Genomic DNA, 12,580 nt, shown 5'->3' with positions numbered 1-12,580 from the left:
TTCGAAACATACGTTTCACGAGTTTGAATATCATAATTATATAAAATTGTAGTTATAGAACAGGAACATTATGTCTTGTCTTTACGTTGAGCACAATCAGCCGACGCATATCTAAAAAAATATGGGTGAAGACAAGCGGAAATAAAAACAACATAGCCGACATTTGGCCATTTTGAACCACACCGCAAAGCAAATGCATGCATACGCGTGCATTAGTCTCCCATCGTGAGTGATAACAATATTAAGTTTGAATGAAATCGGTTCAGGCTTGCCCGAGAAACGGCTAATCACATGTTCAAATGTTAATTTTCCACGTAAATGGCTACCAGTCGGTTAAATGTTAAACGAAAGTAAAACTAATCGGCGTATACAAATCTAACACTACATAGTAATGCACCAATGGTGAGCAAAATCAGTCCAGGCATGTTTGAGAAATGATGTGGGACAGACGCACGGAACCTAAAACATGGGGCCTCGTTTCGGAATTTGTCCGACGGGAACTAACAAACAGAGCACAATTTTATAACACACACATGCCCTTCCCCTCTTAACAGAGTGTCCTTCAAAAAAGATAAAGCACCCGCACATGTACCGATGGATAACCCAGGATACGAGGCATCAATTGAGGTAAGTACAAAGTATACAATTGTCTTTTTTAATGACGTAATAATATATTCTGTGACACTGGCAGTATCGTGATTAATGTTGTTATCCGATATTTCTTTTAAACAACTATCACAGATGCCAGCAACGCCGAAAAGCACTCGTGACACAACAGTGTTGCATACAGTAAGTATTAATTCCATACAATTTGTGAAATAAATCTTTTCATTTTTCGTTACTAATTATACAAATGACAGTTCAGTGATATGCGTTTGCTTAGAAATCGTAATTACTATATATAGTTATTAAAACGATTAATGGGCGATAACGGTAATATTTTCTCTATTACAGAGTGCTTAAAATACCTGATCTTCCTGTGATATGGTACTCACAACTTCAGCGCAAACAAATGGCAAAAAACAACTATAAACAACCACATAATGTATTTTTATTCGAATGTTCACATTCAGTATACAACCGCTTGCCACAAAAGAATTCGTGACCAATCGCGGCCAGCGCCTAATGATCAAGAATTATCGTTATAACTTATCACTTAACATACTTTTTCATCCTTTTGAGTGTTTATGATTTTATCAATGTAAACGCGAATACGCCACCGTTGTCCCTTTTGACATAAACAAATAGTGGTTACATTTACATGGATGCATTAGCCAAGCAATAAAAGACGTGACAATTGACAGCCACCAAACATAAACCACGAATATTCGATATTACATATCACGAGACACCCGTTAACCCTTTTGACCGTTTTGATGTTCGCATCACATAGATACGAGCGGCGATATTTCTTCTAACAGGGTTTGATCATTACATTTACGGGGTAGATTTGTGTCAATTGATGCAGGGACAATTTCAAATATTTTTTTTAAAAAATGGCACAAATTTCATCCTGAAAAATTCCAGCTGAAAACTGAAGAACAAAGTAATATACTTGTTTTTACCATCTTGCCGCCCAACATTTCTGTTGGTGAAACCCATATTTTTTTATAAGGTCTGTGTCCCCCACAATGACTCGGCCAGACAAATTGTGTGGTTTTAAAATTTACCTAACCTCCAAAATTTACTTGTAGCCCTATCACGGGTTATTCTCACATTTTTACAACGTATGGTGCCGTTTTTTGTGATAAACTGTCCAATTCCGCATCTCGCCGTGGAGAAACCATATGCGTTCGAAAAGACGCTTAAATCTCCGGGGCTCAGCCAAAATTCTGGGACATAAAATATGCCATGCTTAGAATAGGAGCAAAATCAGAGGATGTCTTTGATTGTCGGGTCGATACAGATAATTCAAACTTATTTGAAAGAGCAATTAAAATATATGGTGAAATGTCCCCGGGTTGCGCTTGGTGCGTCGAGGGCGTGTAAACCATGTTGAAATGATCGGAGACTCAGAGGGGTCAAAGGGTGTATATGTAACATTGATCATAATGACAACTACTTGGATATGATTACTCACCCACAGATCCGTATAGACGATGGACTTCATGTTCAACAGATACACACTGATTATTTGCAATATTATAATTAGAATTAATACAGAAGGAGTACATGGGCGCGTATTGTTATTTCTTTTACTGATGTTCAACGCGCTCAAATCACGTGAAGGGTGCGTTAGGCGATATTTAGTCTTAATTATTCTCGATCCCCACATGATGGCGGCCGCGATTGGCTATGAATTCAACAGACAGATTCGAGACTGGTATCATTCTTCTCTAGTCTTGAAATCTAGTCTAGAAATTTACATCACATTTACCCGAGGTAAATACAACATCATGTGATATTCGATCGAACAGACACATTGACACAAATAGCAGAACTTGTAATTAATACGTTTTATTAACATAATAAAAAAGTTAATTTTACTCAATTTACATTTTCAGTACGTAGTAATAGTAACATTATGTATTATCAAAACTGATATGGCATATTTACAGTGCAAGATTGCTCAAACAAAATAAGAAAAAATCAATAAAATGTACTTTAGATGATATATATAAAATGGTCTGGGACGTGGTACGGTTTAACACCGTTATTTGATATGTTGGGGTTTGGTATTCATTGTACTTTATCAAATACGAATATCGTAAATAATACATTTCTTTACATGCAAAAATACAAACCATTTTCTACGTATTTTAAAAAAGTTTATCTGAATTAAATTATGAATGTAATTAAAAATTTCACAATTGACTGGTTTTTTTTCGCAACTACCAAGTATAGTATAGCACTTGTGTGGTGATATTTTAATATTCAGTCAGACTTGGCTTCGTGAATATAGTGGATACAAACATCAGAATACATTCACAAATACATTTGCATACTTAGATGTAATTTCGTAAAACGACACGATGGCGGGAAATATTATTTACAAGCGTCGGAAAAACAATAATTACGCGACTTAGGATAGTTTAAAGTACCTGGAACAGACGGAATATCATTACAAAATTAAAGAATTTGATGTTTGTTCCGAGTGATCAGAAACCTACATTTACGTACTCATTTTGAACCTGCTTCATCATTTGCATATTTGACTGTTCAATGGGTTTCTGAAAATCTGTCGTGTTATTATAGAATTCAGGCTAGTTGTCGCAGTACTCTTTTTCAAACATTCCCATAATGCGATAAAGACAACATGACTTGCGGTGTACGTACCATGTGTCAAACATTCATACTAATCAGTTTGAAAATGTAAAAAAAAGAATACTTGCTTAAGGTAGATGCCTACTCATGATTTCAAAAACCCAGAATTTATTCATTTTTTTAATATATTTACTTCCGGGTAATATAAGAATATTAACTTTGAAAAAAATGTGGGTCACCAGGTTAATTTACGAGAAAATCATGGTTGTATTTTAGTGGATAGCGTCCATTTTGGCAGTATTATAGTGCTTTTACTATAGGTTCCCATGGCAGAGATATTATGCCATCTCTCAAATTGTAGGCTGGTGACATGCTGCAAAAATAATATATTGTTAATAATGGCCTTCGTTTTGTTTTCCAGAATTTTTTCAAAAATCTGGGTTTTAAAAAGTGTTGAAAAATGCAATTTTTGTTTAAAATTGCGCTCTATGGAATTGTTCTAAAAATAGCTATTTTTGAAAAAGATTAGGACAAGTTTCTCAAAATACGTCACTGTAACACACAATAGAATGCTATTTTATGGTGCCATGGGACAATAGCTCCATGATTTTACATAATAAACCAATGAACATTGTCATGTGATTTATGAACAAATTTCTCAAAAAATATGAGTAGGCTTCTACCTTAAGTTGGAGAAATAGCATCATCCAAACTCATTTTATGTGTTTTGTGGTTCACAAAATCAGATAATATGCATTCAATTAAATGTAGAAAAATTGTCGGCGATATTATGTCGATCAACGCTTTGGTTGATTGAGAGATTCAGTAGCAAAATTCTCGAAACAGATAAAACCAACTATTAATTTATGTAACACTTTGTCAAATATAATGTTCAGTTATCATTATTTAATACATTTATGTTTTATTCATGAGAAGATTCACTGTTATAACCTCGATAGGTCGTCACTGATATACAATTACACTGTACTTCACTGAAATATTAAGAAATCACGGGATCCAGACCGTTCAGAAAAAGAGGTGTGGTTTTATTTTAGAGAAAAAAAATAGTCAAACAATATAAATTCCCCAATAACCTCGGTAACAACGATAAAGGTATATATAATAAATAGGCTTGTATATCTTGGCTGCCCGGAAGTGACGTTATTAGCACCTAAACATGCCATCAAAGAACTAGATCTTTATGTCATCATTCTGTGAAAAGAGGTACATATATATTTATACATGGCAATAAATTGTATCACATAATTTGTATATGAACGCTATGAAGCCGTTTAACCTATACCAAGTATTATGCCAGCAATGATACCGTGGGATGTCAAAGTATTTTTTGTCTTTAATTGTTGAATCGCAAAGCATATGTCATAGGTAGGCATCTAGAACGTCAAGTGATATTATAAATTAAACTTAAATGAGTAATTGGGTTAATTTTAAATGATGTTTGAAATATCTAAATATTATTTACCACTGATAGTTGCAGTAACTTTTTTAATGTTGTTCGAAGGTTGATTAACACTAGTTTACCATAACGTCACAACGAGCAATTAGTTTCAAGTATATTCGTGACCAAGCAGTTACAAAACGCCATTATTTCAATTGCAACCGAATTATTATTATAATTATAATTATTAACCTAGTTTTTTCGTGACTAGAACAGAATCCATACACAAATGATATTGAAGCGTGACTGGTTAGTTAACCCTACATCCATTTTGCCACATATCAGTGACCAATGCTGTAAACGTACAATCCAAGTCATATACAAGAGAAAATATTAATTTCTTAATTATCGAAATGAAAGCAATTGGAATGAAAAAAAAATATATATAAATATCACGAATGGAATCAGCATTAGCATGTCAGGTGAGTGGCCGTTTATAATGGAAACAACATTATAAGGCTAAATATATCGAATGCAATAAATGTTTAACACACTATGATGAAACGTACCGAGAACAAAACCGTTGTATCTCTGTCCGTTGACATCTGGAAGATAATTATGTATACGTTATGATGGAAAAATATTTTTGGGGGAGGGGCGAAGGTATGTATCATTGATCTAAAATGTTCATTCGAATAAAAAATATACTCACCCCAGCATTCGATTTACCAAAGCTGAAATGGAATAAAAAAAAAGTCTTAAAAACGTCTTAAAACAGTAAAAGTTTGCACGAATCGTCACATTAATTTAAAAAAACAACAATAGTAATTCATACCTGATATTTTGAATAAATGACGGAATGACAGATTTTTGTTCTCGTCTTCTATAATAATACCACAAACCACAAAACACTGTTATCACCACGGCCACCAAAATGATGCTGGCAAACACGATAGCTCCGACACCTAAAACGAAATGACAATAGTTAGGGTGCGTTTCTTTGAATGGTAGATACATAAATTCACGACATCTTCGAAGTATCATATGTATCGCAAATTATATTCGGTTGGTAGGTACTTACTGCTGGAATCATTGTCCTGCTCTTGTGGGGGATCTGGATAGACTGGCGACACGTAGTCTAAAAGCAAAACAAAACCGCGAAAGTTAGTTTGATGATCATATATTTTTTATTTAGGTTTTGGAAACAAGCCTCAAATAAAACTATATTGCAAAATTTACATTCGATTCTTTGTTTTAATAGTAGCTATTTACAACTTACATAAAATTTGTTTGGCTGCGAATGTAAGACAACACCTACCTGCACATGAGCCATTGTATAGCAAAGTGTCATCTATAGCCATATTACTCTGCCGTCCAGAGCCAATTACTCCCTCGATAATCAGCTGGTATTCATACGAGCTAACTATTTCTACCCTGGCTTCGTTCCATTCATCTCCGACATTACCGTCTCTTCTCCAAATGTCAGACTTACTAGAAATGTCCTCAGCTTTCATTAAATAAATAACCATACTACCCATTTCTGAAAGTAAATTAAGAAAATACAGGACTTTATCTTCGATGGGGAGTGGAATATTATTTTCTCGACCGTTAAAATGAAATTTTATAAAAGGGAATCTTAACGAATATACGCAATATGGTTTCGCATTGGGAGACTGTCCTGTATTTGATTATCTGGGTATAAAAGAACACAATTCATTGTCACTTTACACAATACATAACCATTGACAAGAGTGTTGTTCCGATATCAAACATACAGATGTTTTCATTGAGCCCAATGGCTCATGCCTTTGCATAGTTATTGACAAGTAATCGATCCAATTCTTGTCATGTGATTATTAACATTGAACTTTCACAGCACCACGTACACACAAATTGACTACAGTTTTGTAACCACAACATTTCACACATTTTGACATCAGTGGCATAAAAACATCTCAAAAATCAAAATACTCTGACCTGGATTTCACTCATCCCGATAACCGACAACCGGAACCGGAATTGTTCGCGTACCAAATGTTGTGATGACATTACCTTACACACCGTTGACGCTTCTCCCAGAAAGAACACTGGGACATACTTAGCGACATGCTATCAAAATTATCGTATAATAAAACTAGGGTGCGCCTAATTGCCAAGCCGCTGTACAGTGTATTAAACTACTATTCAGATTTTCAAGTATGTACGATCACAATTAGTTTGAAGCTTAATTTGGGTACAAGGAATTTTCCTCTCCGAAGGCAATGTATACAGTTTATGTGCACCCCTTCATGCAGAATTGTGTTTTTACTATTTTGATATACTCAAAATAGTGTGTTTCTGATTTTAGTCACCACGACCCCCATGGAATGTCATGCTTACCATCACCGTACATGTGGTAATAGAAAATAAAACAGGATTGGTCGGTTGCTTCGAAGTGTTCGCTTATCAGCCACGATATGTCACCCTCGACCACAGGTATGCTCGACTCAGTGTACATATAAAAACCTGTAACGCAAATGATGAGAACAGTATTTAGTGAAGTTAATAATTCACCCTGAACGATGTTACATCTGAACGCATTGTACTGTTAGACGGGAAGAAAACTTTAATGTGTGAATACCTTTGTATGTGGCAGTTGTGTGGTCATATGACGGTCCAGTGTCACTGGCAAGCGTTGTACCATAATTGCGCAACCAGTCAAAGTCATCATCGTCCATGTTATTTGTCCATCCACACATTCCGTTATCAAAATTGCAATAACCTAGATAAATGTATAACACATAATACATTCTTAAAATTGAAATTAATATTTAAAGACACAGTGTGGAATATTTTCATTATTGCATCATTATTCCATCAAGGGCATACTGATATGTTTGTTGCCATGGCAACACTGTTAATTTATACCTAATCACATCATGCTGTTTTATTGCGATTTTATATCAAGAAGAAGATTTAAATTGTCGACATATTATGACATATTTTCTACGAGCACACATGGTAATCGTCTGGATGTCGCACACTATACTGGATCTAATGCTTGCTGAATGGAACTCAACGTAGTTGGACGAGTAGCATAATCAATCAATTAATGTAATCGTAATTTAAATGACAATTATTTACAGCTGACTATTTTTTTGTAACATATGGTGGCCTACAGCCAGACCCAAATCGTTACGGGTAACACATGTCAACGGTACTAAACGTGATTACCTGGTAGTCCACACGCCCCTTCCACTGCGCGTAGGTCATCAATCGCAATGTCACCTTTCGTATCTTCCCCCTTTGTTCCTTCTATCACAATTCGGTAATCTTCGTCACTGTACGCACTGTAATGAGCGTAACGCCAGATCGAACCTTGGTGAGCTGCGTACGAACAAAATATCTGGTTACCGTATTATAATTTCATATAATTACTTCCTGTCCAGCAAAATGTATTGAAGGGGGGGGGGGGGTCCAAGCTACGCTTAAGATATACGGACCGTAAATCGCAGAGAAGCTATGCGTAATCCAGATGATACGAATCGTCATGCGTTTGGGGGGACTATGTAGAGGAGATAAACTTGTGTTGTCTATGGGCAGTATGGCACAGTACGTGATCAAAACATTCCTAGATCATTGTAGTATACTGTAAATGCATTAATTATTCACCGGGTTTTAATTTTGCTATTCTCCGCTGATACGCAACCTCCGCTAAATTAAATCTTTGTGAACATGTACGATAACAATAAAACTCGCTGTTTCCTTGACAAATTCGTGAAATTTAAACACAGTGAATATGCTCAAAACATCAAAATAGTGAAATTAAATGTCAGTGAAAATAAACGGTTTTACAACAACACTGATCCGATCGTATCTAAATAATACCATGAGAACTTTATGTTTTGTTTTTATTTGACTGAAACTAAATTGAATAAAATGTAATTTATCTGCTTTTCTCAAGTTGTGTAAAAGCGTTACTTTGAAATGAATGCTATTATAATATTTATTCTTTGTTTGGGTCTCATAATCTCGACACATAGAAATGTCAGTCACTGACCGTAAATCTTTTTCGTTATTTTCCATGCGGAAAAGGCTACTAGCCGATAGAGATCGTCTGATAAACTATCACATACTTTTTATATATGCGCAAATGACATATATTTCACATTACGTCATATTGCATAGAGATCGATGTTAAAGACGTTATTATCTTAAAATGCCAATTTTACATAGTTGTGGCATAAACTACCTAGTAGTTAACTTAGCTTACTCGATTTTTCCCACTGCTCTCCGACTTGTTCTTTGGATGCCACATCTTGTGTGAATACCCTGAGCGAGCCGATGTCTTCTCCGCTCATGTGGTACCAGAATTCCAAACACTCTGATGTGCCACCTGGATAGACGGGACTCAGAAGATGTGCCCTATCACCGGCCCGCCGTGGCTTTGAAGTTTCAATGTAAGAAAAGTAACCATCTGATGTTCCCGTCGTATGGTCATTCTCAGGACCAGTGCCACTAGAGGGCGTTCCGTCGTTCCCCCTTCTCCAGTCCATGTCATCATTCTCGCCGTTCACCCAGTCGCAGAAGTCAATCTCAAAATCGCACACGACTGATTAAAATAGTAATAAAAAGGATTTTCGTTGACGTTTTAAATACATTTTTTATACTTATTCGTAAGAGGATATATCCATGTATATTTGATTTATACATACCTGTGGTTGGACACTGGCCGTCTTCATATTTAATATCATCTATTGCAATGTCACTGGCCCAAGCATGACCCGTCACCCCTTCTATGTGGATCTAACAAAAGAGATAGAGTTTCAGCGCACTGTGACGTCTTTGGTGTCAGGCTTAAACCATGCCAATTGGTCATAACACAAGAAATGTAAAGGCAATGAAAAGATCCATGTAGGCAATATGTTAAACACCGGATGGCATATTACCCGCCTTTTATGTAGGAAGGTGTCTGGTGTCCGGGGGTCATTCGTGACTGAGTGAAGGTGAACTCACTATCGTAGATTTGATTTATTGGTGGTGAAACTTATCCTGGTATTTTGAAGAATTGTCGTTTTGAATCATGTGACATGTCAATTCGGATCATTTGATTAACCAGACTCAAGGAAGTTCGTTGGCCATCGTCCTGATAGAAACATTGTATTTAATTGTATGTATAAGTCTTCATTGGCCCCATATCGTCAGTCAGTACATCCATCGCTATTGTGATAAATCTATGTCATGGTGCGGTAAAGACTATAGGTTATACTGATTTGCAAAAATACTTTGATTTGCTTAAATATGCACCTCCAGTTGACGAGTTTTAAAAAAAAGGTCTCCCCTAGTGACATTTGATAAAACAACAGATAATTCAACTTCACGCATGTACGAAATGCATTGTGTGTAATAATAGTCATCAGTCAAAAATTTAAAAGTGATACTCACCTCGTAACTGCAAATACGAACAAAATTAACATAACTTAGATTAGTAATTTGTTTACCTGGTACTGATTATCGTCATGAGAGACTGTTTTCTGAGCATAATGCCACTCATTACCCCACGTACCACTACGAGTCCAAATACTGGTCTCGGGGAAACCCAGACGTTGTTGGTATATCGTGAGTGAGCCAACAGTGCTACCATACATGTGATAATAGAATGATATACAGGACATCGACGTGGGAGGCTGGGGATAGACGGTCAGTCGCGCTGTTTTCTCGAAATCTTTGGTCGCCTCGGTGTATAAGTAATATCCTTGTTTTAATTGGATGAAACAGGTATTATTATTATTAGATTTTTTATAGTAGTCTGTGATATGCGCTATGGTAATAAATTATCAACCAAGTATACACATTGCTATGACAACCATGAATATATGAAAGCATTTTGAATTGTACATGTACATTATACATGCAAATGACAATCTACATTTAAATATTAAGTTGCGTATTACATGTATCAAGATTGTAAACACGATGAATGTTATGACATAGAAGGACGCCGCGCTAAAACTCAAAGGCCGTTTAAACAATGGAAATAATAAAGCAATACAAATATAACAGCGCATATGTAGATTTAGGATAATTTACAAAATACAACACTAAACATTCTGCAAACACTCAAATAATGTAATTGATAAGTTATATAACTATCGAGTTATGAGAGTTCCCCTATTTGTCAGCATATTAAACAGAACTGACCTTCCCCGTCTTTGCCTTTAGTGTGGTCGTGATCGGGCCCCGTGGCTCTCGATTCCGTTGGCCCTGACATTCTTGTCCAGTCAAAACTATCATCGTCGGTATCTGACGCCACCTGCAGCCAGCCACAGAAGTCTTCTTCAAAGTCACAGCTGATGTCTGGGACAATGACACACATTTTCTCCCGTAAATTAATAATCGATAGCAACTTTGAATAAGTTGCAAAGATTTATAAGCGATTTATAATTCACAAATTTATATGTGAGATTTCGAAATGAATTCTGTGTAAGTCGTAATTATAGCACGCCCTATTACAGACGTTCAAGACGATAGTCAGGTTTTAGTGGGAAGTAGTGAATGACCGTTTGATGAAATACCGACGATTGTGCCAAACTTTACGGAGATGATTTTATATAGAGCAGCATCTTATATTTTTGAATAAGAGCAATGATTTATTCAATGTTGGGTGCAGCGATTGCCATACGCTCTAGTTTTACAAATGTTAAGGTACATTGAAACCAGTACGCTCCTTACCGTAAACGTTCTCCTTGGTTTGATCCGGATGGCAGTCTATAAACACAATTTCATCAATGGCAATGTCTACATAGTCTCCAGTTAACGTGCCTAATAAGGGATATGCCTCGACGTCAAACTATATAAAAAACACACAGAACAACCATATGTGAGCCTAGTAGTTCAAATTCACTTCACAGAATAAATTTGATGCAATATGGCCTCATCCTCATCATATGTTATACATAATGAACAAATATCCTACCCGCCATCCCGACCCGTGTGATCCAACAAACACCTCTGCACGTTTCCACCTAGATCCTTGATCGCCCTGTTTTGTCCACAGCAGCGCTAAGTTAAGATTGTCGTTTGGATCCTGCAAATAGAATGCCATTGCCCCAGAATCCTGCCCATCCATGTGGTAATAGAAGCTAGCAACACAGCATCTACCGATCCTACCAGTCACGTCTGTCTCCAGGTAGGCGCCGATATATAAACGTGAGTCATCGCCTTCTACAACCATGTAGTAACCTTTGGGATAGTGATATACAACTTCTGAGCTACTTTTATTTCCTATACTATTTGGCCGGTTTTTGAATATGTGGGTTCTCATCGTTAACACGAAAATATCATCGGTATTGAGTTCTGGCACACGCATTCTAACCGTACGTGGAGTCACGACTCTCACTAATCCTCAACACGTGGGTAATCCCCAACACGAGTTATCAATTACTTACCGTCGTTTCTACCAAGCCCATCTGTTGCAGGCGCATGTTCGGAAGAAGACTGGCCTACTTGCATTCTGTCCCAAGTGTATATCCCAGAACTGGTATCAATCCAACCACATTGCGAAGTCTCGAAATCACACGTACCTTGGGGTGAATGTGTGCATGTTAGAACATAATCGAATTTCTAAAAAAAAACGCCTGATAAGGAATATCATGTTTGGATGTGTTCGATGTAAGAAGATTGTCAGTATGCTGTATTACATATCTTACTTATTGTAATTAATGGCTAAAAATGACAAATTTGCAAATATGGCAGTTATCATTGGATTCTTTTTGTTTGTCAACATTACAAGATAGTATTACTTACAGTCGATCTGACGTAATCATAGAATCTGATACAAGCCGTGAAACAGATCAAATAAAGACAACGTATGGAAGTACTGGAGAATTATCACAGCGCCACAGCAGTTATAAATATGTTGTGATTTTTTTAGTTTTTGTTTACTCATTTTTTTCCCCAAATCGAACGTCTTCATGAAACAAACGCTATTCGGTAGTA

The 12,580-nt window shown here is 36.3% G+C and overlaps 1 protein-coding gene and 2 long non-coding RNA genes across 3 annotated transcripts; 1 reads left to right on the top strand and 2 right to left on the bottom strand.

The window, feature by feature from the left end:
- The first annotated feature begins 560 nt into the window (after positions 1-560).
- On the top strand, positions 561-2,810 carry LOC146740548 (uncharacterized). The gene is made up of 3 exons (XR_014929902.1): positions 561-627; positions 742-789; positions 955-2,810. It is a non-coding gene; the product is annotated as an uncharacterized LOC146740548 (long non-coding RNA).
- Positions 2,811-4,229: 1,419 nt separating this feature from the next.
- LOC144349457 (uncharacterized) lies at positions 4,230-5,209 on the bottom strand. The gene is made up of 2 exons (XR_013419951.2): positions 5,173-5,209; positions 4,230-4,416 (listed from the first exon to the last, which is right to left on the bottom strand). It is a non-coding gene; the product is annotated as an uncharacterized LOC144349457 (long non-coding RNA).
- Positions 5,210-6,239: 1,030 nt separating this feature from the next.
- Positions 6,240-10,958, bottom strand: LOC146740547 (MAM and LDL-receptor class A domain-containing protein 1-like). Its single transcript, XM_085501816.1, has 8 exons — positions 10,784-10,958; positions 10,084-10,337; positions 9,298-9,388; positions 8,856-9,194; positions 7,817-7,969; positions 7,224-7,364; positions 6,983-7,108; positions 6,240-6,295 (listed from the first exon to the last, which is right to left on the bottom strand). Exons 1-8 carry the CDS (start codon positions 10,956-10,958, stop codon positions 6,240-6,242), a joined length of 1,335 nt encoding a protein of 444 aa, XP_085357942.1.
- Positions 10,959-12,580: the final 1,622 nt, after the last annotated feature.

Source organism: Saccoglossus kowalevskii, chromosome 7 (genome assembly GCF_978046115.1).
Source record: "Saccoglossus kowalevskii chromosome 7, keSacKowa6.1, whole genome shotgun sequence".
Lineage (NCBI taxonomy): Eukaryota > Metazoa > Hemichordata > Enteropneusta > Harrimaniidae > Saccoglossus > Saccoglossus kowalevskii.
The sequence above is the reverse complement of the archived record's forward strand: the minus strand, read 5'-3'. Positions and strand labels throughout refer to the sequence as shown.